Source organism: Dama dama, chromosome 20, assembly GCF_033118175.1.
Source record: "Dama dama isolate Ldn47 chromosome 20, ASM3311817v1, whole genome shotgun sequence".
Taxonomy (NCBI): Eukaryota; Metazoa; Chordata; class Mammalia; order Artiodactyla; family Cervidae; genus Dama; species Dama dama.
In genome coordinates, this window is record NC_083700.1 from 16,095,377 (window position 1) to 16,118,469 (window position 23,093).

At 49.9% G+C, this 23,093-nt stretch overlaps 2 protein-coding genes across 2 annotated transcripts; one reads left to right on the plus strand and one right to left on the minus strand.

Annotated features, from left to right (window-relative positions):
* Positions 1-230: 230 nt before the first annotated feature.
* LAMTOR2 (late endosomal/lysosomal adaptor, MAPK and MTOR activator 2) lies at positions 231-3,940 on the minus strand. Its single transcript, XM_061120578.1, has 4 exons — positions 3,150-3,940; positions 2,705-2,867; positions 665-754; positions 231-429 (listed from the first exon to the last, which is right to left on the minus strand). The coding sequence occupies exons 1-4, from the start codon at positions 3,215-3,217 to the stop codon at positions 373-375; spliced, it is 378 nt and encodes a 125-aa protein (XP_060976561.1). The 5' UTR covers positions 3,218-3,940; the 3' UTR covers positions 231-372.
* Positions 3,941-4,314: 374 nt separating this feature from the next.
* Positions 4,315-19,859, plus strand: UBQLN4 (ubiquilin 4). Its single transcript, XM_061120579.1, has 11 exons — positions 4,315-4,468; positions 6,048-6,199; positions 6,606-6,823; positions 7,397-7,659; positions 9,818-9,976; positions 13,829-14,054; positions 15,133-15,272; positions 15,769-15,852; positions 16,020-16,135; positions 16,333-16,519; positions 18,032-19,859. The coding sequence occupies exons 1-11, from the start codon at positions 4,361-4,363 to the stop codon at positions 18,182-18,184; spliced, it is 1,806 nt and encodes a 601-aa protein (XP_060976562.1). The 5' UTR covers positions 4,315-4,360; the 3' UTR covers positions 18,185-19,859.
* The last annotated feature ends 3,234 nt before the right edge of the window (positions 19,860-23,093 follow it).

Consider the following 23,093-nt stretch of genomic DNA (forward strand, 5'->3'; position numbering starts at 1 on the left):
CCTTGTAGGCCACTAGGGGGCACACTCCCAATCCCAAGAGTAGAAAAGGGGCCCCCCAAAGTTGGAACTGAAGGACACTAAACTCCCACAGCCTGTTCTCTCTTCGTCCAACATGACCCCCACCAGCCCTTTGTTCATCCTAGCTGAACGTGAAGAACATGATACACAATCCCTGCTCCTTCTTCTCTCCTCTGATTCCCCCCATCCAAGAAAACAGCCAAGACACAAGACAGCAGTTGAAGTTTATTCTTGGGAAGAACAAAGTCCCCCCACTCCAACCCCCTGCAACAGTCCAGGAAGGTCTCCCCAGGGAGCCCTGCCACACCACATGGTCATCTCACTCTTCTGAATCCCAGGTTCCACCAATGCCCATTATGATGCTGCTACTTGGGTGAGAGGCTCCTCCAAATACTGCACCAAGGCCTGGGCCTGTGGGAAAGGGAGAAGAATCCAGTCCCACAAGGCCTGCCACTCGAGGGATCTTAAATTCAGGTCTACTCCTACCGCTGAGCCCCCAGCTCCCAGCTGCTGCCTGTGAGCCCACCCCAGATGCTGACTGGGTGACATGAGAAAGACTCTGGGAAGATGGTGGGGATGGGAGTGGATACAGTGACAGAGCATGAAGGCGGAGCCCAGGATTGTACAAGAATGGACACATACACACCTTGGCCTTGAGCATTCCGAAGCCAACGGTCTCCTTGGCATACATGCACAGTAGAAGGTTGGCCACTCTTGTGATGGCTACACGGCCCTCCTGGTGGGGGTGATATCAGGGGATGTGATATCTGCTTGCACCCTTTGCCCCTTTTTTCCCCAAGGGCTCCTCTTGAGATGGTCTGTATCTTCCTTTCATGCCCCAGGCAGGGCAGGAGCTTCCACTGGGGGACTTTAGCCACGGCCCTGAACCTGAAGTCCTGAGCCCATTCCAGCCTCAGCACAGTCACCTACTAACCCAGTTACCCAAGAAAACTCCACCTCCCAGAAACTTTGTTTCTCTTTCTGTAATCCCTACCTCACTCCAGTTGGTGAGGATGCTAATACACAGCAAGGAGTCCGGTGTCTACAAAGGGCTGTCCAGATGGGTGATGTTATTAATATGGTTTCACCCCCAATGACACTGTAAGGGGAGACCACAACTCAACTTATAGTTCTCCTCGTTTCCCAAGGTAATATTTTTCAAACTGGCCCAGGCCCAGGGCTAACTAGCCCCAGATCAATTAAGAAGGTTGATCAGCATTAAAAGAGAAATAAAGTGTATTGCATACAGCAAAGGAAGTACTATTTCATGAAACTTTTGTTTTACTAGACTCTGACTGAAAATATATTTTTTATGGCTGGGTTGTGGTCAAGACATTTGAAAGCTATTGCACTTATGGTACCAGCTCTAGGCTAGGGACCCTAAGAATCATCAGTTGAATTGGCATCTGTGGTTAAGGAGGGAGTCAGGAAGAGGTAGGTGGCTGAGTTGCAGTGGAAATCCTTCCAGGAGAATTCACTCTTGGGGCCTTTTCAATTTGGTTCAGCAAATTTTCACTAAGTATCCAGCATGTGCTTGGAACCAGGTGTTGTACCCTCTGCCTCTCTGGCATCATCTACTAACCTCTCCCATTCTCATGCTACTCTAGCCACTTCAACCTTGTTATCTCTGACCAGGCATCATTCTGCCTCAGGGCCTTTGCATTTACTGTTCTATCAGAAATGTTCTTAACCCAGATAGCCACACGGCTTACCAGCTCCCTTTAGATGGATCTTTGATGAGGTGTCACCTTTTCAGCGATGTTGTCCCCGATACACACATCCTATCTTACTTCCTTGCTTTTTCTCGGTAGCATCTTCTTCTAATTTTTACATTATTTTTATTTTTTTGGTAACACCACATGGCTTGCAGGATCTTTGTTCCCTGACCAGGGGTCAAACCCGGGGGCCCCTGCAGTGAAAGCACCAGGTCCCAACCATGGGATCACCAGGGAAGTCCTCCCCTAGCATTTTCAATACCTAACATACTACTTTTTAAACTTACATAGATACGTTACAAAACATATTCATGAACTTATTTTACAGTAAGTTCATATGTAAGACTGTAAGCTTCATTAGGGTGGCAGCTTTTGTCTGTGTTGTTTCCTACTTTTCCCCAAGCCCTGAGAACATTGCAGGGACCTAAAAATATGTTAACTGGACAGATATAAAGATGTATGAGCCAGTTTCTGTTTCCAAGAAGTTCACAGTCTAATAGCCACTTCCCCTTTCTGGACTTCATGACCTTTCTCTGTAAAGTGAATGGACAGCAGGGTCTAGAGACTGGACCATGCTTCTGGGTCTGTTAATCTCAGATGACAACACTTTGTGTCTGCACATCGCTCTACAGTTTATATTCACCCTCTCCTTTGATCAGAATAACCCTGTGTGCACGGTATGGTGGAGGGGATTGTTTTCACCTTGGAAGTGTGGTCAGAAAGCTCAAAGAGGTTAAATCACTTACCCAACGTTTCACCAGTGCTAAAACCAGAACCCCGGCCAGACCTGGGTTCCAGAACTCCTTTCTCATCAATACATAGGGTCCTACCTATCATAAATGCTGTTGCAGACCAACTCTTAGTACTGTCTTCCAGACATCCTGTCCCTGGCCCTCCAACCATCCAGGATAGGATCCAGGTTGCCCTTTGGGATCCCCTTAGGGTCAGAGGAATGGATCCCTTCTTCATACCATGCAGTCCATGAGGATGAATTTGAGATTGTCTTCATTAAACGCTTGGTTTCCATTCCGGTCGTAGGCCGCCCAGATGTTACTGGCGATGGCCGCGGTGACCCGGGCGTCTGTATCCCCATAGCCGGAGTAGGCCAACAGAGATCCCTCGTTATTCAGCAGCCTGGTGAAGAATCAGAAGGGATATCAACGTGCTCAAGAGGGAGTCAAACTCCTCGGTACCCATCCCAATTCCCGCCACTGGGACTGAGTGTGTCCTGGGACGTGCCCAGGGCACGCAGCACGTCGGTTTCCTTTTCAAGAGGGGCTCTCCGTCATTTTCACCAAGTTGTTGCCCCCTCTGCCACCTCCTCCCTTCCCAGAGAGCCTTCCCCAGCCCTCCCTCGGAGAGTCGCGCGCGGCCCCACGCCAGTGCTCGCCACCCGGCTTCTCGGTCCGCACTCACAGGGTGCTCTGAACACCTCCAGTGTTGGCCTGGCTTAGCACCTGGGTCAAAGCCTTGGGACGCAGCATGCCTGAGGCTCCTAACCCTGGGTTTTTGCACCCAGAACCCAGAGTTTCCTATTGCTGGCCTCCGCCAGTCGCTTTCCGTAGTCCAGCTGCCTTGCTCCGGAACGCCCTGGGAGTTGTAGTTTCCGGGCCTGATTTTGTGGTTCCGACTCCACCCTGCCCCGCAGCGGCGAACGCTGGGAATTGTAGTTCTCCGCGGCTTCGCGAGGCACCCTGGGAACTATAGTTCGCCTTTCCAGTGCGACCACGCGGTTATGCGGGAAAAGAGCGGGAGTGAAAGGACAGTGGCAGTATTGGAAGGACATTTAATCCCCTCGGGCAGAGGAAAGTCATATCCGCATGACAAGTCACGATTCAGTAATTAAAAGAAAGTAAAATCCCTATATTTTTCAGGCACACCTTTGGTTACTTTTCAAAGCAGTTTTCTACATTATACAGTTAGGTGAGATGAGGCGAGAGAAACTATTGAGGAAACCAAGGTTCAGAAAGGCCGCGCAGGCAAAAGTCAGGTCTCTGGAACTGTACTTTGTAGACTTCGTGCAAGCCACTACTCGCAGGGAAATAAAGTCAGTCCCAGAGACGAGGTTTTAGGTGGACATCCAGAAGTAAAAAAATTCAACCTCAAAGTCGGAATAGGTCTCAGGCCTGGAAAGGATTTGGGCTTCCGGAGAAAGGCCAGTTATCACCGGGAACGGAGATAAAGCGGCGACACAGAAAGTCCTTTGTCCCGAAGCTGGAGTTACCCGCGGAGGGGCGGGGGCAGCTTTGGGCCCAGGGGGCACCTCGGCTCGGCTCCGGCGGGCTGCATCGGGCTGTGGTCTCTCGCGGGCAGTTCGGCCCCCGCCCCGCAGGGACGGACACGCCCCGCCCCCGCCCCGAACCCCTCCGGGGGCCGCAGCCTGGCAAGGCCCGGTCCAAGCAGCCCGACCCCGGGCTCGGCCCTGGGCGGACCCCGCTGCAGTGGCCCCCCCAGTCCGCCCGGGGCGCTGTGGCCGTGGCGGGTCCGGAGGGGGCGGTGAAGCCTTGGGGAGGGGAGGGGACAGGGCAGTGTTGGAGGCGCCGGAGCCGAGCCCGGCCGGCCGGGCGGGCGGGGAGGAGGAGGAGGAGCCGGGGCGGGCTGGCGGGCGGCCGGGTGGCGGCGGTGGCATGGCGGAGCCGAGCGGGGCCGAGACGAGGCCCCCCATTCGGGTCACCGTCAAGACCCCCAAGGACAAGGAGGAAATTGTGATCTGCGACCGAGCCTCGGTCAAAGAGGTAGTACGGGTGGCGGGGGTGGGGGTGAGCGCGGAGGAGGGGTCTGCGAAGAGGCGGGTGGCTCTGAGACTGTCGGGCGTGCAGGAGGGGTCTGCGAAGAGGCGGGTGGCTCTGAGACTGTCGGGCGTGCGGGAGGGCCGGGGAGTGGAGGGCGGGGGCCCAGCAGGCACTCGAGGAGCGGGAGGGAAGGGCAGGCGGGTAGGGGGCATCCTGCGAGGGTGATCTGGGGGGCCGTGGCGCGTGTTGGGGAAGGGAGGCCGGGGTTTGCCTTGTGGCCTGAGCTGGGGGCGTGGTGGAGAGTGGGAAGAGGACACCTTGCACTGGGAAGCGGGGAGGACCCTAGGTTTGAGGGGAGTGTTGGCCCCGGTTACTGGTCGGGGTTCGAGGCGCAGAGGCAGAGTGGGGGCCGGGCCAGCTGCTGAGCCCGGAGAGCGGGCGGCGGGGCGCAGGTTGGGGGGAACTCTGGGCGCCTACTGGGCGCCTCAGAGAACGCCCAGAATTCGGACGCCTGGTCTGTGCGGGAAGGATTTCCCTCTGCCCGGATCTTTCCTACTCTTTCAAATTAAAGTGGATACATTTGATTCTCAGCCCCTCTGGGATTTACACAGTGTGCAGTAGGTGCTTAGTAAAATGTGGTGAATGAGTGAATGAGGGAATATTGCCTGTGTTCACCACCCCCCTGTGGCTGCTCCCGAATTTCACAGAGGCGGAGCTTAAGATAGGCGTCTGGTTGGAAGGGAGGGGTCTGGAAGCTGCCTTTGCTTAGCAAGTGCACCCTCTACTTAGAGTATGTGTTTGATTTGCTTGGGTTGATGGGGGGCGGGGACGGTGTGTGTGATAGGTTTGAGGAGTCTAACTCTCCCCAGCCAGCCTTTATTGCCATCATTGCCCCCCCCCCACCTTATAAAATGATCACATTCCATAATTTAAATAATTTTTGCCTGCAAAGCTGAATTTGAAATCAGCTGTAATTGAGAGCTTCCCCCCACCCCCACCCCGCACCTTGTGTTTGGTTAAGAGGAGCCTGGGCTTTGATGTCAAGACCTGAGTTCCAGTTTGTCCAGGGCAAGTTATCTAACTTCTCTAATCCTCAGTTTTCTGGTCTCTGAAATGGAGGTAATAATTAACATGTATAGTTAGTGCTGTTATAAATAACTGGGACTTATTTGTTGTAGTTGTTACAAGAAAACTGGGAATAAAGAGAGAAAAGAGACTTGAAGTCTGGGGAGACAAGGCTGAAGGGAGACAGGGTTGGGCCAAGGAGTTTCCAGAGAGAACTGCCCAGGTAGTACCCTCAGGGGGAACTTGGGACTGAAGAGGGAGTGGCAAATAAAAGCAGGGCTTGGGAGGGTGAGAGACCCTGGAGTATTGCTGAGAGGAGCCCCACACTGGTCCAGCTCCCTTGGTTAAGAAAGGAGCCGCCTAATTTCAGCTGGAGGGATGGAGTCAAGACTGCTGAAAAGACTTCCCACGACTAGAGGTGGGAGCAAGGGAATGCAGAAGCTTTGAAGGAGAGGCAGGGTCCCTGGTTGGTGGAGCCCAAGCAGCCTCCACAGTGACTTTTGCCTCTTGATCACAGTTTAAAGAGGAAATCTCCCGGAGATTTAAGGCACAGCAGGATCAGCTGGTCCTGATCTTCGCAGGCAAGATCCTCAAGGATGGGGACACACTGAACCAGCATGGGATCAAGGATGGGCTCACTGTTCATCTGGTCATCAAGACCCCTCAGAAGTAAGTTCAGGAGAGGAGCAGGTCCAGCTTCAGATTGGGCTTTCTTTGTTTTTCCCCATCTGACACTTTCTCACCCATGATTCAAGCATACGTCTGTGGAAGGCCCGTGGAATACCAAGATCCAGGAAGGTGGCTCTTCGACAGGCTGCCAGAAGGCCCTGTGATCGGATCTGCAGGGCCAGGGAACCTGACTTACCTCACCCTAAATGACCTGGAGATAGAGGATGCTGACTCCTTTCTCCCTCTGTCCGATTTCCTGACTGCCCCGAGCGTCACCCTGCTCCAGCCTCAGGGTTACCTCGGAGGTGGTGTGGTGTGGTGTAGGACTGGAGCTGCACAGCACACGTAGAAATCATGGTCTTCCCTTTTGTGTCCACTTCAGTGAGGATTTTTCTTTCTTTCTCAGGGTTCAAGATCCAGCGACTGCCACTGCTTCTTCCCCTTCCACCCCAGACCCAGCCTCAGCCCCCTCCACCACCCCTGCTTCACCCGCCACGTCTGCCCAGCCCTCCACTTCTGGAAGTGCCACTTCAGATACAGGCAGTGGAAGCCGAAGGAGCAGTGGAGGGGGTACCTCCCCAGGGACTGGGGAGGGACCTCCCAGTGCCACTGCATCCATACTCTGTAAGCCTTTAGGGAGGAAGGCACCACACGGTTAGAGTCTGTAGAGTGGGGGAGAGGCCAGGAAGAGGGAAATATTGATCCCTGCTCCTGATCTGATGGGGATTGGGGCCCCTGAACATAGGGTTCCAGACACTGGTGCTTGAGCCAAGTGGGGAGGAAACCAATCTGTGAGGGCTTCCCAGAAGAGGGGAGCATGGTGAAATGTTAAGAGTAAAGGGAGAAATGGGGCTGGGGATGTAGAAAACCCTGGGAGAGGGTATTGGAGTTTGGGGAAAAGGTGGGCCCAACAGTAGCCAATTGGAGAATATTTATTTGCTCATTCAGGAGGCTGTCGCTGATTGTCCTCTCTGTGTTCAGTACCATGCCTGCCTGTCAGCCTCGGCCATCAAAGAGGTCTCGGTCTAGTAGGCTCCCATCTCTCTGCCAGCAACAGATCAGGACTGGGGCTGTGGAAATGATTGGGAAAGGGAGATGTGAGCAGCAGAAAGGGCCCATCCTGGTGACTTGATTTCAGTGGCTCTGGCCAGGTAGAAGAGTCGGGAGAAAGTGTGACTCTGCTTCCCTCCCCCACAGCTGGCTTTGGGGGCATCCTGGGCTTGGGCAGCCTGGGCTTGGGCTCTGCCAACTTCATGGAGCTGCAGCAGCAGATGCAGAGGCAGCTGATGTCCAATCCTGAGATGCTGTCGCAGATCATGGAGAACCCCCTGGTCCAGGACATGATGTCTAACCCTGACCTGATGCGCCACATGATCATGGCCAACCCCCAGATGCAGCAGCTGATGGAGCGGAACCCTGAGATCAGTCACATGCTCAACAACCCTGAGCTCATGAGGCAGGTGGGTCTGAGAGAAGGTTGGGGGGGCGTGGAGGACCCCGGGCACCCAGCTGTGCCCTGTCTTGCCTTTTCCTACCTTGTCCTACCTTGATTTGTTCATTCATTCATTCAACAGCCATGTTTTGAGCACTGGGGGTACAGTGATGGAAAGACATAGGCCTAGCTCTCCGGGAACTACTTCTTTTTTTTTTTTTAGATTTGTTTTATTTATTTATTTATTTTTGGCTGTGCTGGGTCTTTGTTGCTGTGTGGGCTTTCTCTAGTTGCTGCGAGTGGGGGCTCCTCTTTGTTGTGGCCTTCTCACTGTGGTGGCTTCTCTTGTTGCAGAGCACGGGCTCTAGGGCACACGGGCTTCAGTAGTTGCAGCTCGTGGGCTTGGTAGTTGTTGCTCTTGGGCTCTAGAGCTCAGGCTCAGTAGTAGTGGTGCACAGGCTTAGTTGTTCCATGGCATGTGGGATATTCCCAGACCAGGGATCTAACCCGTGTCCTCTCCATTGGCAGGCGGGTTCTTAACCACTGGACCACCAGGGAAGCCCCCCAGGAACTTCTGGTCTCAAAGGGAAGTAGGATAAGGAAGAAGGCATTTACAGTACAGCATGGATAGTAGTATCACAGAGATGGTCACAGGACCCCTTAGGAGCACGCAGAAGGGCTCCTGACCCTACCCTGGGGCTCACAGGGGGCCATAGAGGAAGTGTTGCCCAAGTAGAGACCCAAAAGAGGAGAATGAACCAGAGGAAAAAAAAAGAGAAGAGTATTCAGGGCTAAGGGACAGCAAGCACAAAGGCCTGGGAATGAAAAATAGGATCGGAGACCTTTGTGGCTGGGCAGGGCCAGGTGGATAAGGGAGGGTTGGGTGGGTAAAGAAGACCCAGGCAAGGGGGTTTGGTGTTGGTCTTCGGGGGCTCCATCTCATGGCCACCCACTAGGGGACGAGGGTAGATGATCTTAGCAGAATTGTGGACGCGAGTGCTAGACTCACCAGAGGGTAAGTCCCAGAAGGGCAAGTATTTGCAACTGTTTTGTTCATGCCTAGAACAGTGCCTGGTGTATAGTTACCACTCAATAAGTACTTAGTAAATGAATGACTTGTGGAATAAGAGATCAGAGGCTTATCATAGGCATAAAAGTGTCTTAGAAGAGGCCTGTATGGAGTAGATTTAGGAAGAAGGACGGGGAAAGCTTTCCAATGGATGGGAACAAGAAGCCGCTATGCTCATTTTCTGTGTTACGTGCTACTGTCCCCTCGTTATTGAGAGTAAGACATTGGCTCCCAAGTGAAAGCCCTTATCCTATTTCTCAAGATTCAGTGAGGCCAAAGACCTGTAGTGGGATCCAGAAGGTGCTGGTAGCATCGTCCCAGCTTGAATCCTTTCCCCCCACCAATTTGTGGTCATTTATCAGAAGCCGTAATCTAGTCTTGGTCAGACAGACCAACCTGGCCTTGAACCCAGTCTCCACCGCTAACTGACTGTGGGTCCTAGGCAGTGAGTCTCTGAGCCTATTTTCTTATCTGCTAAATAGGGACAGAAATACATACTTAGGATAGTTATCATGGGGATTAAGTGACTTGAATTCTGTAAATTACTTAGCTCAGTGCCTATATGTAGTAACTGTTCAGTAGATGTTAATTTTCTCTTTTGCGTTCTCCCTTTCTCATGTCCTTTCTTTCTTTCTTTTAATATTTATTTAGTTTATTTATTTGGCTGTGCTGGGTCTTCATGCAGGGTCTTCAGTTGTGGCATGTGGGATCTAGCTCCCTGAGCAGAGACTGAACCCAGGGCCCCCTGAGTTGGGAGCTTGGAGTCTTAGCCACTGGGCCACAAGGGAAGTCCCTCTCATGCCATTTCTTATGTAACTTCCTTGTGTTCCCTGATACTTCTGCAGACCCCCTGAACCTGAGGGAGGAGAGCTGCTGCCCTCCCCCATCTGGGATCGCTGTACCCCCAAAAGTCAACCAGAATGCCCACAGAGAGGCAGGGTCGGAGCCAAGATGACAATAGAGAAAGGAAATCCAGTTCACCCTCCTCACAGCCACTCTGGGTCGGTTCCTGGACCCTGGACCCTAGTCCTGGTCCCCCTCTTCAAGGCCCACTCTTTTTCAAGCTTGGTGACCCCTTGGTTCCAGAGCCATACTCTCTCTTTCCCTTTTCCGCCAGACAATGGAGCTTGCTCGAAATCCAGCCATGATGCAGGAGATGATGCGGAACCAGGACCGGGCCCTAAGCAACCTGGAGAGCATCCCTGGAGGGTATAATGCCCTCCGCCGCATGTACACGGACATCCAGGAGCCCATGTTTAGTGCTGCCAGGGAGCAGGTGGGGCCAGGGGCTGGGCTGTGGGAGGGCAGTCTGAACTCGGGATCACCCACCCCAGACCCAGGCAAGCCCGAGGCGCTCTCTGCTCCTCTTTCCTTCCCTAGTGCCCTGAGGGTAGGCCTTGGCTTGAAGGCGGTTTTCACAGCGCATAGCCAGGGACGGTCCATCTCGGCGTGGGACTGAAGCACTAGGGCAGAAGATAGCAGAGGTGCCTAGGGAGTGGGGGCAGTGTAGTATCCAAGGGCTCTGACATTGTTCCGACAGACTTCTTGCGCCGAGGGCTCCAAGGTTGTGGGGCAGGCCTGAGGTCAAAGAGCCCACCCTTCCACGGTGTGTCTCAAGTGTGGTCCACAGATCACCTGCGTCAGAAGCACCTGGGGTGCTTGTCAATCATGAGATTCCTGGTTCCTACCTTTGAGATACTTATTGAATCAATCTCTGGAATTAAGCCTTGGGAATATGTGCTTTCAAAAATGCTTTGTGAATTTTTTCCAAATATACAAAAAGTATAGCATTCTCTCATATTAAAGTTTAATTTACACTAAATACATTATGCATTTACCTGTTTCAAAACTCAGAAGTTACACAAAGTAAACAAAAGGATATTTAAAAAGTGTGGAAAGGTATACAAGCTTAATAAAAGTATACAAAAGGAAAAAAAAAAGTATACAAAAGGGATCCTTCTATTTCCATCTCCCGGCCCTCTCTTTTCTACCCTGGAGTTAATGAATGTTTTTAGTATTTTGTGTGTTTTCCTAGATATATTTAACATTAGCAAATAAGATATGAGACATAGAATTGCAGCCTTCACATACCCCTCCCCCAACTTATACCTCTCTTTCCCTCTTCGGAGCTAACTACCACCCTGAAGTTGGTGTTTGTCATTTTGATTCTTTTATTACCTATGTATGTATCCATAAATAATCTGTGGCATCATTTTGCATATTTTTTCAACCTTATAGAAGTGGTATGCTGTTTGTATAATTTTAGACTTGCTTTTTAAAAACATCTAAAATTGTTTCATTTGAAGAATAATATAGCTACAGAAAGGTGCACATATCCTAAGTGTTCAGCTTGATGGATTTTCACAAACTGAACAGCCTCCCCCACAACCTGCACCCAGGTAGGAGAGTGGGACCTCACATTGCTTTTTGTGGAAAGCATGTCCTGAGCAGTCCGTGCTGTCCCAACAGATTTCTTGTTCATGGCATCACTAGTAGTCGTGTTAGGCACTCAGTTGTGTCTGACTCTTTGTGGCCTCATGGACTGTAACCTGCCAGGGTCCTCTGTCCATGGGATTCTCCAGGCGAGAATACTGGAGTGGGTTGCCATGCCCTCCTCCAGGGGATCTTCCCGACCCAGGGGTCAAACCCAGGTCTCCTGTGCTGCAGGCAGATTCTTTAGTGCGTGTCTTGCTGGCTCTGTCCCTATGATGATACCACCTCGTCTTAATTAAGCCTGGGCATCAGGTAGGGTGACTCGCCCTTCCCCCCTGCAGCTTATTCTTCACCGTCATCTTGATGATTATTGGCATTGCTCTTTCAAATTTTAGAAAGTGCTTATAGGAATTGAAAGAAAGTGCTTATGAAGATTACCTGTGGGTTTTTAGTTTAAGTTTTATTTTACTGAAGTATTTAATTTAAAATGCATATCAAAGTAATGCATATACGTGGTTAAAAAAAATTCAAGTAGTTGAGCAAGGCTTATAACAAGCCTTCAGCTAATTCTGATGTACTTTAAGGTGTGAGAACCACTGGCTCAAGCTATAAGAACACAGTGGCAACAACAGGCCTGCATTCAAATACCTGCTCCACCATCCTTTAGTGGCGTGATTTTAAGTGAGTTGCTTAAGCCTCTCTGAGTCTTCTGCTGCCTCATTTTCAAAATGGAGACAATGTATTATAGCATAGTCCTCAATCATTTTGGTCTCTGGATCCCTTGTTTATTTATTAAAAAAAAATTTTTTTTTTGCCTTACTGCCCAGCATGTGGGATCTTAGTTCCCTCACCTGGGATCAAACCTGCACCCCTTGCAGTGGAAGCATGGAGACCTAACCACTAGATTACTAGGGAATTCCACTCTGGACCCCTTTATATAGTTAGCACCCCAAGGAGGTTTTGTTTTTGTGGGTTAGGTCTATTGATATTCACTGAATCTGAAATTAAAACTGAGAATTTAAAGAAATATTTATGAACTCATTTAAAAATAACAATAAACCCATTGCACATTAACATAACCAGCATACTCTTAAAAAATAACTTTATTTCCCAAAACAAAACTTTAGAGGAAAGAATGGCCTTGTTTGACATCTTTGCAGATCTCTTGAATATCTGGCTTGTGTACCTATGTTCTCAGATCAGATCTGCTTCTGCATTCAGTCCATTGCATTGTCACATGTTATGTAGCCTTTGGAAAACACCCCTGAATACTTATGAGAGAATGAGAGTGAAAAAGACAAATACCGTCTTGGGTTTTAAAAACTGTTTTCAGACCTTGCAGAGGTCCTAGGACCACACTTTGAGAACTGGTGTATTAGAGGGATATTATAAGCATTAGAATGAATGGGTCGGGCACATAGTAGGTGCTCAATAAATGGCAGTTGTTACCACTTTGGGGAGTTCTGGCAAAGAGATTTAGGACTTAGGGTGTAAGGGAAGAGCAAAGCAGGACCCAGAACTAGGAGGGGTTGGCTGCTAGGCGAGTTAGCAGAACAGGAAATCTGCAATGATGACAAAGGCTGAAACTGTGGTACATGATCCCTGGCCTGCAAACCCTATTACCTGAACAGGCATCTGGTAGGGCAAAGGAACCACAACTCAGAGCAGGAGCTGGTCCCCTGTTTGAATAAACAGGAAAAGTAACTAGATATGAAACTCCTTGGTGCGGTGAGGCTGAGGCTGCTCAGGTCCCTCCTGTATGGATAAGGCCTACCTGGGAACAGGAGAGGGAGGCTGAGCAAGGGGAGGAGGCCTGGGCTCCCTCAGCCATCACATGCCTCAGACAGAGCTCTTTCCTGGCTCTCAGCGGGTCCAGAGGGAGGAGGCTTGGGTGCCACCTTGGGCAGCCCATCATGTGGGGTGCAGACCCTGAGACGATCCTGGGTAACATCCTAGAGGGCCTGGTGCTAAGGGGGACTGTTTAGCTGAAGCAGCCAGTCTAAGAAGATAGGGGTGGAGAGGAGAAAGAAGAGATTACATGGAGGAAGCAACAGAGGAGGAGAAGACCTAGGGAAGCGTGTTCAGCCAGAGGTGTGCCCCTCTAAGGGGCTCCACTGTGATGTGCCTGGATGGACAGAATGCCACATGGGGGATCTGGGGGTGAGGAAGAAGGTTCAGTGGAGTTAGACTTGGACGGAGGTGGCTGGAAAAGGGAGAGCTGAAGGCAAATAGGGGTTGGAGTAGAGTCAGCTCCCATCAAGCCAATAGTTACCTATTGAGCACCTACTAGTGTCAGGGGCCAGGAGTGCAAAGGTGAATCTGACATTGTCTCTGCCCCTTAAGAGCTAAGGAAAACAAGCATCTCCACTTCTCAGTAGGAAAGGTGTGTGCAAAGTACTATAGAGCAGAGAAGATTAGAAACCAAATATTTCGAGCCACCAGGGGAGATGGAGATGTTTCCCATTATCTGAGGGGCTCAGTTATCCAGTCATTAGCGTCAGCCAACTCCCACCTTGCAGGGTGAGTATGAAGTTGCCCACTGTGAGGCCAGAAATTGACATGAGGGCCTCCACAGTTGTAGATCTCTCTCCCTTTCCTGGGGACGGGGAGGCTATTAGTTGAGAAGAAAGAAAGGGCCTAGCCCTTCTCCCTGATTTGTTTCAGTCCTTAACCCAAAACCTTTCCCTCCTCCCAGTTTGGCAACAACCCCTTCTCTTCCCTGGCCGGGAACTCCGACAGCTCATCCTCCCAGCCTCTGCGGACTGAGAATCGAGAGCCCCTCCCTAACCCCTGGAGCCCCTCGCCCCCCACCTCCCAGGCCCCCGGGTCCGGTGGGGAGGGCACCGGAGGATCGGGGACCAGCCAGGTGCACCCGACAGTCTCCAATCCCTTTGGGATCAATGCGGCTAGCCTGGGGTCAGGTATGTCCTAGGGTGGAAGGAGCTGAGTGGGGTCACCAGGGCAGTCCCTCTGCCCCAGGACTGAAGGGGGTTCACACTGCTCCAGAATGTTGAAGACAGAGGTGAGACTGTACTGAAGCCACTGGCAGGGCTCTCTGGCCTAGAGTAGTGGCTTCACCCCTCAGAGGGTGAGGCTGGGTTCTAGCCCTGTCCCAGTGTCCCCAAGAGCAACCTAAGTAAAGGCTCATGAGTAAACCAGGCCCCACTTTCTAAGCTCTTTCAACTCTGCTGGTATTATCCAGTGTAAATGGGTTAGACTGGGGATGAGGGTGTGTGAGAAGAATGAGGGGCAGGTAGATGTGAGGCTGGGCGAGAGGGATGCACAGAGCTGCCTTGTACAGAAGCGTAGGTTATGTACTGCACAACCCTGGGAGATGCCCCACTTATCAAGACTATGACTATAAATGGCCCTGGGGATGTCTGGTAGATGCCATGAATTCTCTGTACTCTGGGGAATATCTTGGTCGGGAATGTCCCTTCCCCTCTATATGCTTATTTCATAAATAAGGGACTTGAACCTGATCCATGGTTTCAGAATTATACTTCTGAGGCTTGAGGGGTCTGGACCATCACCAAGATGAGGAAAGACCATATGGGAAAGGCTCCAGGCCTTCTGCCCCAGCTCCAGCCAGACTGTTGACATACTTGGTTTCCAAGTGAGATTTGGTTTGAGGAAAGGGTCTCTATTGCTAGGACAAGTTTGAAAACCATTGATCTGGGTCATCTTTAGTCAAATCCTTTCCAACTCTAATGTTATCTGACCTGTGGCAGGAACAGAGGGATAAGAATCAAACCCAGTTTGTAACCGGCTTGATCATAGCAGAGCAGATGGTGAAGGAGCCAGCCCAAAGAAGGGCAAGATGACCTCAGAGTCAAGAGAGACTTGGACCCACTCCCTAGCACTTGGGTGCCCACTGTTGCCTTTCTGAGTTTTGTAACCACTCAGTGCCTGAAGTAAGGTAGACTGAAGTCAGGCATCTGGTTTCCATTTGGACCCCTTTCCTCTTGTTTTGTTTGTTTTTTTCCCTTCCTATCCTAGGGATGTTCAACAGCCCAGAAATGCAGGCCCTCCTCCAGCAGATCTCTGAGAACCCCCAGCTGATGCAGAACGTGATCTCAGCCCCCTACATGCGCAGCATGATGCAAACGCTTGCCCAGAACCCCGACTTTGCTGCTCAGGTATGGAACTGGCATGAGAGGGAGTGTGCTGGGGGCTGTGACTTGTGATGATCAAAATGCTCCAGAGCCAGACTGCCTGGGTTTCTGTATTGAGCTCTGCCGCTTCCTAGCTGCATGAGCCAGGCAAGTTATTTATCCCGTTTCCTCATCGGTAAAATGGTAATAACGGTAGTACCTGCCTTGGAGTTGTGAGGGTTAAGTGAGTTAATAACATAAAGTGCTGAGCACATGGCCTGGCGCAGAGTAAGCCCTGTGTACTCAGAAATGTTCGCTATTGTCATCCTCATCAGACTGGCTTCTGACTCTGGTCCTTGTCCAGAGTATAGTTCCAGTTCCTCTCACTGTCCCACCTAGGACGTCAGGATACTCTGAGATCCTTGGAAAAGCTGGCTGGCCCAGTTTCCTACAGTGGTGGGGTGCTGAGGGAGATGAGGCGGTGGGGACATTGTGCGGGTGGATAGGCCCAGGCCTCCCCCTGCTACCTTCACCCTGGCAGATGATGGTGAACGTGCCGCTCTTTGCGGGGAACCCGCAGCTGCAGGAGCAGCTCCGCCTGCAGCTCCCGGTCTTCCTGCAGCAGGTAAGTGAGGAGCCTGGACGGGTGGAGGTTGAGGGCCACGCGGGTAGACCCAGAGGCCCAGTGGGTGGAGCTTAAGGGAAGGGCTGCACTGGGCTCTGGACTCAGGGTCTAGGCCACCTCCTGTCTCCCATCACCTCCTGTCGCCTTTCCATGTTGTTTCCCACCAGATGCAGAACCCAGAGTCACTCTCCATTCTCACCAATCCCCGAGCCATGCAGGCGCTGCTGCAGATCCAGCAGGGACTGCAGACCTTGCAGACTGAAGCCCCAGGGCTGGTACCCAGGTGAGGGGCGGGGGCAAGTGGGCAACAGGGGTCTGGCTCCTCCTCCGCCTCAAGCCCTTTTCCTGCTGTTCTCAGCAGCCCTTATGTCCCTGAGGATCTGTTTTCCTGTTTCTTCCAACTGCTTTTCCTGCGGGATCTCACATTCCCACCCTTTTCTCAGAGGCCATCTCCCCCTCCTTGGTCTCTCCTGCCTGCAGCCTTGGCTCTTTTGGGATGGCCCGGCCCCCAGCATCCTCGGCAGGCAGCAACGCCGGGTCTGCGCCCGAGGCGCCCACCTCCTCGCCCGCCCTCCCAGTCACATCATCTCCAGCAGGGGCCTCCAGCGCTCAGCAGCAGCTCATGCAGCAGATGATCCAGCTTTTGGCTGGAAGCGGAAGTTCACAGGTACGCAGGGCAGCGGGCCTGGTGCTAGGGCCCTGCAGTAGTAAGGGTGGCGATCAAATGGAAGTAGCAGGCTGTGGAAGCAGCCAGCTCTGGCTATAGTTCCTGGTCTGCTACTTTCTAGCCTTAAGTAAGTAACTGATCTTCCACAAGTTTAGTTTCCACAGCTGTGACCTGGAGATGAGCATAGTAACAGCACTTACTGGGTCAGCTGAGTACTGGTCTATATGCCTTGTACGTAAGAGCTCACTTCCTTTATTCTTCACAGCAGCCTTATTCTTACTCCTTCTGTGTTACAAAAGGGGGAAACTAAATCCCAGAGAGGTTAAGTGGCTTTCTCAGAGTCACACAGTGAGTAAGTAATGAAACTAAAATTCAAACCGAGGCATATTGGCTCCAGAATTTACACTTTAACCACTGTGTTTTACTACTTCTACTGTATCAGAGGACTCTTTTGATAATTAAAGCAGCCTCTATTTGGGACTCCCCTGGCAGTCCAGTGGTTTAAGACTCCACATTTCCACTGCAGGGGGCACGGGTTCTATCCCTGGTCAGGGAACTAAGATCCCATATGCTATGTGGTGTGGCCAAAACAAAAATAAAAATAAATAAAGCAGCCTCTGTCTATGAGACTGGAGAAGAGGATCCTGGGAGGAGAGGTGACCAGAGCCCTGGGCTACAAAGTCTAGGCCTGGGGCTTGGGGGCAGAGCAGGGGATTATCTCAGGTAAGCCCCTGAACCTTTCTCCGACCTCTGTGACATCTGGGGAAAGCCTTTCAACAAAAATGGAAGTGTGCCCAGCTCTGTGCAAGGCACTGGGAGGGCTGGATGAAGGGCTCTCCAAGGCCCAGTCCAGTTGGATCTGGAGCCCAGTGTGGGTGGATTGTGATGAAAACATCCCAGAGTGGGAAAGGGCTCCTGTGCTGCGGGCTGGGGGCTCTGATTGCTGGGCTCCTTCCAACCCTGAGTCTTCTGTTCGTGATCTAGGCTATGGCTTCCTGAACATCCCTTGGGGAAAACATTTCCAGATGTGTTTTGGAGTGTCAGAAATGAAAAGCCTCCTCTTTTGTAAATAACTTTGTTTGTTGATGGTTAAACACAATTAAACAGGTTCGTGTTTTCCGGGGGCCCTTCTCTGACCTTTAATGTGTCTGTGTGTGTGACAGTTGCCAGGAGCAGGTTTGGAGGCAGTGTTTACTGACCACAGAACATTTGGCTTTTGGACTGCCTGTTAACATCTCCAGAGTGCTGATGAAAAGCAGTTAGGAATATCAGCTAATCTAGACCTATTTGTTACTTTGAAATTTCAAGAAAGATGCCCCCCCACCTTATGATGACACAGCTGTTTAGTGATTTGGGACGCCGGCTCCGCTGGCCTCTGTTTGCTGGTTATCGACCCCTGCCGCATTGGTTGACTCTGAGGAAGCCTTCATCTCTCCGTCAAAAACCCTCAGAATCAGCTAGGCCCTCTGGGGTTGGTTCTGATCCCACTTCACAAGGCTTGTCCCCCTCCAGGTGCAGACGCCAGAAGTGAGATTTCAGCAGCAGCTGGAGCAGCTCAACTCCATGGGCTTCATCAATCGTGAGGCCAACCTGCAGGCTCTGATCGCTACGGGAGGGGACATCAACGCAGCTATTGAGCGACTCCTGGGCTCTCAGCTCTCCTGATCCCTCAGCCCGGGCCTCTTGCGTCTCCCTTCCCTTGATGCCGCGTGTGGTTCCTCTGTCGGCCTGACCCTCTGCAGCTTGTCATCCCTTCTGTTCTCCTCCCTTGTTCTCTTCAGACAGCAGGGTGACTTTAGAGGGGTGGCCCCAGCCTCGTGGTCTGAGAATTCCAGTTTTACTTCACCTCTTGTAGAACCTTCTCTCCTGGTCCTGCCTGCCTGAGCAGAGCCATTTAAACAGTTTTCAGTTTTTGTTGACTGGCCCCACCCCCTTACCCCACCACCGTCTTTTGCAGCCTTCACACGTCTCAGTGGCAGTGCAGCGTTGAAGGAGGAACCCGCTCTCTGCTTTATTAGAACAGGGTCTTCTGTCTCTACCACTAGGATTTTTCTTGTCTTATGTTTACTTTTGGTAACTCTTCCTCCTCTCTTTCCCCTCATCCCCTCCCACCTCCAGCCTACCCAGTGCTAGACTTCCATCCTCTGAAGGAGGGGCAGGTGAAGCAGGCTGTGATTTTCCTCCTCACCCCCTGTTCTGATCACTTTCATGGGGTCTGTTGGGACTCCCAGTGGAAGGAAGATGCTTGTTCCCCCTATCTGAAGGGAGACGTGAGATGCAGCCCCCTGGAGCAGGAGTAACAAACCGTGGACCAGCCCAATAAGGGGATGAGGGAGTGAGACTTCCTAGAGGAAGGGAATGGGGGAAACAGCCTGAGCAGAGGACTTGGAAGTTGGAATTGACAGGGAATGGAAACACTAATAGTTCTTTTAGTCCACAGAGTCCAGACTTTGGCCTGGCAAAGGAGACTTAGAGATGGTAATGAAATTTGAGTTGAAGAAAAGGGTTCAGTGAAGCTAAACTGTATGGCTCACAAGGGATTATATTGGTTCCGTTTCCTCAAACACACCTGCTTCTGTACATTCACACACATTTCCATGAACCCAGGACCTGCCTGCATCTCCAGGTACCAGTGATTTAAGCCCCGCTCAGAAGACATGAAGAGGACTGGGGTCTGTCTCAGCAGTGGGGGTGTGTGTGGGTGGGGTGGGTGCATGAATGCATGCACGCACACATGTGCATGTGAGTTGAGTGGGAGGGTGGACACCTTATTGATTTCTGGTTTAGAGTTTTATCCCACCAGACAGAAATAGGCAGAAGGGCCTGTCTAGGAAAGGAATATATACACCCTGGAGAGCTAGGTCCCCTAGGCCTCTGGATGCCTGGGTAGCGTGGGTACCCCTTCTGAAGCTCTCAGGGCTGTGACCGGCACCCTTAATTACGCCTCCTCTCATTGCTTTCGGGCCATAGTAGGGGAGGAGTCTTTCTCTCTAGAACCCCTGGCCGCTCCTGCCCTTGAGTTTTCACTGTTTCCCTCCAGGCCAGAAAGTTCTATTTGAGGAAGGAAAGGAGAGGGCAGCAATGATGCCTTTGATCTGGAATTGGACTTTACTCTAGTGGAGCACAGAGGAGGCTCAAAATCACCTCCTCTCTCTGCTGCTAAGCCCAGCTGCTTGGAGGACCCGTTACTGAGAATACGGAGGCAAGAGGAACTGAGTTTTCTCCCAAGTGGGAAAGGGTCCCAAGCAATCCAGAGAGGATGTCTGTATGGCTTTCCCTCCCTACCTCCCCCAACTCCCACACTGGCCTTTGTAAATAAATGATATGGTCTTTGTTGTGAGGGTGTCTTGGTGTTTGTTTCCTGGGGTAAAGGAGGCTGGCTGAAGACACTTCTTGGTTTTAGAGGGTTTTTGTAAAGCCGTATCTAGACCAGTGGTTAAGAATCTGCCTTACAATGCAGAGGAAGCGGGTTCCGTCCCTGGTTGGGGAACTAAGATCCCACATGCTGCAAGCAACAGCCCATGTGCTCCGCAACTACTGAAGCCTGCTCGTTCTAGAGCCGAAGCGCCACAGCAAAAGGTCTCCACATGACGCAAGCAAAGTCCCGCATGCTGCAACTAAGACCTAACACAACCAAATAAAATATTTAAAAGAAAGTGTTCAGAATCACTGAAGGTAAAGGGATAACTGGTCACAGCTATCTGTAATCTGTGATTTAGGAATGGAAAGGATCATTCTCTTCCATTCGTGATTGCCAAACCATATAAGTTATCAGATCCCACCCCACCCACCACTCCTATAAGTCAGGGCTGGGAGAGGAATGTATGAAAAGTGCTAGGAATATGGCTAAGTCCTTGCTTTCATCCTCTGATCTTTTGGCAAGACTATCCTCTCCTTACCCCAGGTAAAAAGGTCAAAACAAACCCTTACATCCAGATTTTATGAAAGGGGAGTTTAGCAGTTATTAATTAGTCTTAAACTCTGAGGCTAAAAGTTCTACGACTGCTGCTGCTGCTAAGTCTCCAGTCGTGTCTTACTCTGTGACCCTATGGATGGTAGCCCACCAGGCTCCTCTGTCCATAGGCAAGAATACTGGAGTGGGTTGCTATGCCCTCCTCCAGGGGATCTTCCCGACCCAGGGATCGAACCCAGGTCTCCATGTCTCCTGCCTTGGGAGGTGGATTCTTTACTGCTAGTGCCAGCTGGGAATCCTTGCTCTACAACTAATCAGTGTGAGCCTAAGGAAATCTTCATATGTCTACAGTTTTATCTTTTGTATTGTGAGGTTATGGGCTAGAGTTCTGTGATATCTGGAATAAAGTGAGTGGGAGGTTCCACTTCTAATAATGGTAGGCTGGATGTTTCAGACCAGCCCTCAGAAATTTTAAATATGAAAAGTATCAAAAATCAAAGGACTAACGAAGATTGACTGGGAATCCAGAGAGAAAAGAAGACTCCAGGGCTGCCTTTGCCCAGGGGGCTTTTCCAATTGGGAAACGGCTTCTGAGAGGCTGAGCTATGCTTTTGAGGGCCTTGAAGGATGAGAGCTAGAGGAAGAAAAAAATTCAGAATCAGATAGCTAAATATAGGGATGCTGGTAAAGATCCACCCAGACTAGGAACCCCTAAGGATGAATCAGAAGGAAACCAGTTGTATTCTGCAGCCTGGAGTCCCACCATTCTGGGTGGTCCAGAGACTTTCAAGTCTCGAACTTGGAATAAGATGATCCATATGTGTTGCATCTCCAGATGCTTGGGAGAAGCAAGCAGAAATCTCAAGGAACTTAACACCAGTCTAGACCTCAAAAGTATTATAATTAATAATTTTTCAAATATAACATCAACCACAATGAGAATTAGTCAAGAGCCTGAAGAAAGCAAACCTGAAATGACACCCTTAAAAGGAAATGAGAGACAATAAATAGACAATTCCATGTACTGGAGTTATGCAGAAATAAATGTACAACAGTTAAGATAAAAGCAAGGCTTGGAAATTTGAGCAGATACCTGAAACTACACAAACAGACATAGCACAATTGGAAAAGGACCAAATAGAAATTTTAGCTAGAAAAATAAATGAAATTAAGGTCTCAATAGATGGGTTTAATAGCAGACTAGACATAGCTGAGGAGAGAATTGGTAGATTATAGAAACAGAATGAAACTTGAAAAATAAGGATGGAAAATACAGAAGAGATAGGAAGTTGGGCTAAATTATGTTTAATTGGAGTCCAAGGAGAGGAGAGAAATGGAAAAAAGCAATCTGAAGAAGTAATGTCAGAATTATCTACAATTGATGAAAGCCATCAATTCACAGATTCAGGAAACCCAATGACTTAAACTCTGCAAAAAGGGGAAAGAAAAAAGAAACATCCTGAAGAAACTAAGGAATAAAGATGGTTTATCCTCAAAGGAACAACAGACAACTGCTTACATGTCAACTGCAAAACTGCAAGGCAGAAGAGTGAAATGCATCTTCCCTATGTTTAAAGAAGGTAGGCGCCCAGAGAAAACATCTTTCAAAAAATGAAAATAAAACAAAGATATTTTCAGACAAACGAAAACAGTCCACCACCAGCAGTCTCACACTACGGGAAATTCTGAAGGGTAATAATCTTTAGTCATAATAAAAAGGAAAAAAAGGAATAAAAGGAAAAAACAACCTATAATGATGGGTGCATGCCAAAGGGACACAAGAGCCAAATGAAAGAGCTCCCAATGGCCAAAGCTAGAACAATTTAAGCAGCAAAATAAATAAGTATAAAATAAATGCTCTTGAATCTGTACTGATGCAAATAAATAATTGAATGAGTAAATGAGTGAGAAGACACAAACCTGTGTAGAAAAATTGCAAACAACGTATGTAAATGTTCTGTCCTCAAGGAGAGGAACAGAATACCCATTCCTCACTTGTGGGCTGTACATGCCTACCTAACAGAACAGTGTGGAAAGGGGTGGGGTGGGGAGCATCAGAGTGGGGGAACACCGCTTCAGTCAGGTGATCAAGGTCAGTGATAAGGCAGGTTAGTATGTAGTCTTGAGATGATGTGAGGAAAGCTACATTTTACCTCTGTTCTCTTCCTCCTCCAAACTTATAACCTTAGTCTAATCATGAGAAAAACAAACAAGTTACAACTGGGGACATTCTACAAAATATCTACCCAGTACTCCTGAAAACTCTCAAGGTCATCAAAAACAAGGAAAAGCTGAAAAATTGTTACAGCCAAGAGAAGCCTTAGGAGAATGGAGTAAATGTAATGTCTAATGACATAATGTTCCAGGATAGAACCCGGAACAGTAAAAGGATATTAAGTAAAACAAACCTGAATAAAGTATAGACTTTGTTAATAATAATGTATCAGTAGTGGTTCATTAATTGTAAAAATGTCCTATACTAATATAAGGTGATAATAATAGGGGAAACCAGGTGTGGGTATATAGGAACTCTTTTACTGTCTTTACAATCATTCTGTAAATCTAAAATTAGTCAAACTGAAAAGTTTAAATAAGACAAAACCAGAGAAAATAGAAGATACAAAATAGAAATTCCACATAATATGGCAGATTTAAACTTTA

What these genes read in the sequence shown, in the direction of transcription:
- UBQLN4 (XM_061120579.1), top strand. Translation starts at nt 4,361, where the DNA reads ATGGCGGAGCCGAGCGGGGCCGAGACGAGGCCCCCCATTCGGGTCACC. An exon ending in ACCCTGAGCTCATGAGGCAG is followed by an intron (nt 7,660 to 9,817) that starts GTGGGTCTGAGA and finishes CTTTTCCGCCAG; the next exon opens with ACAATGGAGCTTGCTCGAAA. An exon ending in GCCCCAGGGCTGGTACCCAG is followed by an intron (nt 16,136 to 16,332) that starts GTGAGGGGCGGG and finishes TCCTGCCTGCAG; the next exon opens with CCTTGGCTCTTTTGGGATGG.
- LAMTOR2 (XM_061120578.1), bottom strand. Translation starts at nt 3,217, where the DNA reads ATGCTGCGTCCCAAGGCTTTGACCCAGGTGCTAAGCCAGGCCAACACT. An exon ending in GGAGGTGTTCAGAGCACCCT is followed by an intron (nt 2,868 to 3,149) that starts GTGAGTGCGGAC and finishes ATTCTTCACCAG; the next exon opens with GCTGCTGAATAACGAGGGAT. An exon ending in TCGGAATGCTCAAGGCCAAG is followed by an intron (nt 430 to 664) that starts GTGTGTATGTGT and finishes CCTTTCCCACAG; the next exon opens with GCCCAGGCCTTGGTGCAGTA.